This window comes from Mustelus asterias, chromosome 8 (genome assembly GCF_964213995.1).
Source record: "Mustelus asterias chromosome 8, sMusAst1.hap1.1, whole genome shotgun sequence".
NCBI classification, from domain to species: domain Eukaryota; kingdom Metazoa; phylum Chordata; class Chondrichthyes; order Carcharhiniformes; family Triakidae; genus Mustelus; species Mustelus asterias.
The window spans coordinates 106,145,715-106,150,832 of record NC_135808.1 but is presented as its reverse complement, the minus strand read 5'-3'; the positions used below and the strand labels follow the sequence as shown (position 1 = coordinate 106,150,832).

The window sequence follows — 5,118 nt, the reverse complement described above, 5'->3', positions numbered from 1 at the left end:
TGGAATTGTAGGCAGCGCTCTGTTAGGGTCCAACTGAGTTTCAATTTGACCAAGTAATTCACTTCTCGCAGTCGCCAAAAGATACTGGCAAATTTAGAAATGACCCGAACCCACTTTCTTTCTGTTTTAGTTTATGAATTGAGTGTGGTTAATTGTAAGCTGCTGCGCTCCAAGTCAAAGACGCGCCGAAATCTTTCACCACGAACCTCAACCAGGACACTGAGACATTAATCCCTGTCTAGCTGCTTATGAGAAATAAATGGGACAGTGTCTGGGGGAAAAAGAGATTTATAATAGTATTAGGCTCTATCAAGACTTCACCTCTCGTCTCTTTCCGTCACACCTCCCTCCCATTGAACCGTTCAAATTAGTCCTATTAAACAATGGAGGGAATCACCTCTGCGTTGGAGTGGGTAATAATGGCATTTTCGCAGTGTTGAGATCCCGTTCACTGCGATAGCGGTTGATTCGGGACAAGTATCTCGGCACTGAAATCTGTTCAAGGTCACCGGTGCATCTAAATATTGAAATGGGAACTTGTAGTGGTCAGAAACATTCTATTCACACACACACATATATATAAATAAATGTTTCCATAAACGGCGAGTGGTGTTTGATATTTTGGAGTTGACTGTGACAGGAGTGACTCGATGTGAAACTGGTCCAGGTACTGTTTTGAAACAAATTGCCCTGGAGCGAATATTCAAGAAATGAATCTCCACACGGAGCAAACCGTTTGCGATTATTTTATCCCCTTCATCAAAACAAATGATCGCAACAACAAATGTGTTTTTAATACTTTATTCGTTATATATATATATATAAAATCAAAAAAAACACGAATATAAAGGATGCATTGGGAGGTGCACGGTAAATGATGTCTTAATCGCTGGTACTAGATCACCAAAAACCTCCCCATCAATAAAACAGCAGTTAGTTCCAGTGTTTAGATAGCTCGGTGTTAACATTAGAACCCCGATTACAATGGAAACAAAAAAATATTGCACTTTGAACACTTCTTTCAACACCATCTGCATAGAACACGTCCTTTTCAGCTTACGTGGAGACAATGAAGTGAGTCATACTTTGAGAACTTTTATTTTTTTTGTGTGGCTGTATTTACGTTAGAAAGTTTTTCAAGTATTTTTTTTTAAAACAAGGAGCTGTTCTCTTTATACAATGCAAACTAGACAAAATAAAAATAGAGAAAATAAAAGGAGGCCAACAACTTCATCCAAGGCAGTACCTGGTCTATTTTATCATGAAAACGTTTAGTGCCAGTTTGAACCAACGCCCACAAAAAACAGAGTTCAAAACAAGTGTATTTTCATTTAGCTTTTGTTAAGTGAGTGTCCGTATAGCGAATAAGCTTAATGTACAAAACGATTCTGCAACAGTACAAGCTTGGATTTAAAGTATATTTTTTGCTTCATTTAGTTATGCTTGCGAATTCAGTTTTAACCCAAACAATATAGGCTCTATATACATTGAATGTACAACTGGGTCCGGCCCTGTTTCTTTTGGCATAAAGCCTCCCCCACCTATCCCCCTCCAATTGAGTTTATTGTCTTCCCGTTGTAATACTTTTGTTTTATCTCTGGAAGACATATCAGGGGGACAAGAGGTTCTCTCTCTCTCTCTTTAAATACTGAGTAATAATTTAGTGCTACTTTTTTTTAAAAGATCCTTTATATACATAAATTAGTCATTACCCAGTATCAAAATATTGTAAATAATTTGATCTGTATAAATAGTGTGCCCAAGTTTGCCCTCGCTGCTTTACATGTGTCTTTTCATGTGTAAGGCGAGGTGGTCGGATCTGGAGAACGCCCTCTCGCACAGGTGACACTGGAAGGGACGGTGACCGGTGTGTTTGCGGTAGTGGCGAGTTAACTCGTCGGATCGAGCGAATTTCCAGCCACAGCCTTCCCAGTTGCAGTGATAAGGCTTCTCACCTGAAGAGACAGGGGGGAGAAAATGAAAGGAGAACATTAGGTGAGGGAGGAAATGAAACGATAAAGTTAATTGGGGATCCAATTTCCCCAAACGTTTTAAAATTACTCTGCAAAATGTCTGTTAAAAGTTTATTTTATTCCTTCATAAGCTATTGTGTGCCACGTTGTATCTGCTCGATAAATACTTTCGTAGATCACCCCGAGCATGCCTGCTTATCTTTCCATGCAGTTAACAGTCTACAGGCACTTGTTCTGTTCGATACTGTGCACACATGATTAAGTTGGGGAAACTACGTTGAAAGATATCTCATTGAGACTTAAACCTGCTTTTTTTCTCTCTCTCTCGCAGTTACATTTCAAATAACTTTTAAAAATCTTTCTAAGAACCTCAAAGTGCCTGGGGGTGGGTGGGGGGGAGTTAACTCCTGTTTGCAGTTACTCACCCGTGTGCGTCCTCATGTGCGCCTTGAGGTGGGAGCTTTTAGTGTACATCTTGCCGCAGCCCGGGAACTCGCAGTTGTGAGTGGCCGTGCGCTTCCTCGCCCACGACCTTCGGCCCCTCTTGGGTTTACTATCATCCGGGACGCCCACCGGCGGGTAGAAGTCGAGGAGTGGCGAAGACGGCGGGGTCAGCATCATCCCGTGCATGCCCGCGGAGACCTTCAGGGGCTCCCGGTACACGTTGAACTGTCCGTGAAACTGAGGCGGCACTTGGTGCCCATAGTGGTGGGGTGGGTAGGCGCCGACGATCTGGTACTGCTGTGGCACGGGCATGTGCGTGCGGCGGTGCATGTCTGGCATTGCCTGGCAGTCCTTGCTCACGATTTGGCCCGAGGGCATTGAAGGGGCGACCCTGTGATGCCCAAAGCTGTGGCGGTGCAGTTGAGGCTGCTGGTGGTGCATTTGGGGCAGACTGGGTTTCTGGTCCATCATTGAGCCCATGCATTCTGAAGGAGATCCCGCTAGCATACAGGACTGGCCTGACTGAGGCTCTCTCTTGATTTTATGTCCCAAGTGGTGGATGTGCTCCATGGGAATGACCCTTGGCAGAGCGTTGCTCATGTTGGGAGATCTTAGCTCTGTATATTCTGTACTCTCCATGGCAGCCTTGATGCCAAAGTCCTGAGTCAGCTCGCAACCGCCGGAAAAGTTGCTTGGCAAATCCGGGGTGAGTAATTCAGCCACCAGGCTCTGGTTGGGGCTGCCGCCGAAGCTGTTCCCATAGTTGTTGGAGGGAGGGTAGGAGCCGTCGCTGTCATACACGGTGCTACAACTCTCCGGGGTCTCGGGCAGAGGGTAGGCTGAATGGTGCCCTGCCCCGCTCCTGTTCTCCGAACCCATGGTGTTGGACAAAATAAACTCCAAATCCACGAATTTCCCCAACTCGTCCTCTTCCTTTTTGACAGCAGGGTTTTCGAGCGAGTTGAACGCGGCGTTGTTGACCGGTCTTATCAGGTAGCCACACTTGGAGACTGGCTCTTCAACCTTCCATCTCTGTGGGAACGAAAACAAAGTTCAAGAGAATCAGTGAGGAGGTTTAAAAAAATACTAGGGCTGTGCTGCAAACAGGGCAGCTCTTCCACCTAATGTTCTTTAAGGAAACCTCCCGGACGGGGGTTATTTGATGCACCGATCTCACCAAACCAGCTCAACCAGTTTGGACTGCTTCAAAGAGCTGCTCTTTATATATTTATTTGTGCAGTCAATTCTACTATGAATGTCACAGAGCCACCTGATTCCTGCTCTCCCTCCCAGCCAATCTACTTCATTCCTTATTCTCATTTACTTTAATACTCACAGGCTGTTACTAAAATATTTCGTTCCTTTTTTTAAACACAATGCATCTTTAAGGAAGTCCTTGTCCCAATCATTCCTCCGGAAAGATTTTGTTTGCAGTGACGGATTTCAGAATTTGCCACATCAACGCCCTCACAACTGACAGTGAGAGGGAGATACTACCCAGTGACTTAAACCTTACACATTGGCACATTCGCCCAATTAGCTCTTGCAAAACCGATAAAGATTCAACTGTGCTTAGAAGGTGGAAACAAGACGAGGTATACACTGTTTTAATGGCGAAAGATGTGTCTGTTTTAAGAGCCCACAGCGAGCGATATTTAGCCTCTCTATAAATTTACTGTAAATGTAGCTATGCATGCATACGCCGCAAATGAATAAAAGTTGCCAGGTTGGCAGGTGGTGGAAGATATTAGTAGTTGAAACCAATCTGGTTTTAGCACCGAATACAACGAACGCGACTCACGGAATACAGTCTAAGAAACTAGATGCCACTAAAGTGAATTGAAAATAAGACTTCCATGTGAGCCAGAGGAAAGTAAGACACCTTTTCACACAGAAACGCGAATAATCCGCTTTGAAATACTTACATTGATGATCTCAGTTTGTTTCTGGACCAACATCTCATGACTGGCAAAGGTAGCAATTGAAGGAAGCATGGTGTCAGCCAGGGCCATTGCTCCTTCCTTGCCTGACGAGTGTCTTCACAACAAGCGGCAAGTAGTAGGAATAAACTGCCTCCTGGTTCTTAATTCCAAGGTGTAAGCTGTTTCAGGTTGTGAGTGTGAAATGAACTTTCTGTCAGAGTAATCAGTTCAGAACTGTTTCCCCAACTCTAGGAGTGCGGCTTGTTAATACTCTATCCTGTGCTTGATTGGCTGTCAAACTCATCTATATTAATGAGCGTGGTGAATGGGTAATTAAGAATCATCCAATCTCGCGTGGCCAACTCCAAAAAAAGAAACTTCTCCTGACAATCTGAAATCTAACTGGTGGGATTCAGGCTCATGAATATGAAGCAGTGGATTTGGTGGGCGGTGGGATGTGGTCACGATTGCTGCTATGCTGGTTGCAGGCTCCACATTGGTGCATGTGGAGTTAAAGCTGTTTGTTTTTGTTTTTAAAAAATAAAGTCAAAACTTCGTCCAATGGTGTCGCTAATGTCACAGAAAGAGAGGCGAGCAGCAACGCTGACGCGATCTAAATTTAGTGTCGGTATAAAAAGGGGGCTTTTGGGGGAAGCGGCGAGGGAGTCCCTCCCAGAAACACTATTGCCTTGTTCCAGGCTTAGTGAAACCGCTGGACCCGCCGCAAAAGCCAAACACCAGTTTCTCCTGGAGTCAGTTTTTGTATGGGGCCCGCAGGT

The 5,118-nt window shown here is 44.6% G+C and overlaps 1 protein-coding gene across 1 annotated transcript; it reads right to left on the bottom strand.

Annotated features, from left to right (window-relative positions):
* Positions 1–785: 785 nt before the first annotated feature.
* Positions 786–4,623, bottom strand: klf17 (Kruppel like factor 17). The gene is made up of 3 exons (XM_078218672.1): positions 4,343–4,623; positions 2,399–3,449; positions 786–1,955 (listed from the first exon to the last, which is right to left on the bottom strand). Exons 1-3 carry the CDS (start codon positions 4,427–4,429, stop codon positions 1,780–1,782), a joined length of 1,314 nt encoding a protein of 437 aa, XP_078074798.1. The 5' UTR covers positions 4,430–4,623; the 3' UTR covers positions 786–1,779.
* Positions 4,624–5,118: the final 495 nt, after the last annotated feature.

What these genes read in the sequence shown, in the direction of transcription:
- klf17 (XM_078218672.1), bottom strand. Translation starts at nt 4,429, where the DNA reads ATGGCCCTGGCTGACACCATGCTTCCTTCAATTGCTACCTTTGCCAGT. An exon ending in AACAAACTGAGATCATCAAT is followed by an intron (nt 3,450 to 4,342) that starts GTAAGTATTTCA and finishes TCGTTCCCACAG; the next exon opens with AGATGGAAGGTTGAAGAGCC. An exon ending in GCACATGAGGACGCACACGG is followed by an intron (nt 1,956 to 2,398) that starts GTGAGTAACTGC and finishes CTGTCTCTTCAG; the next exon opens with GTGAGAAGCCTTATCACTGC.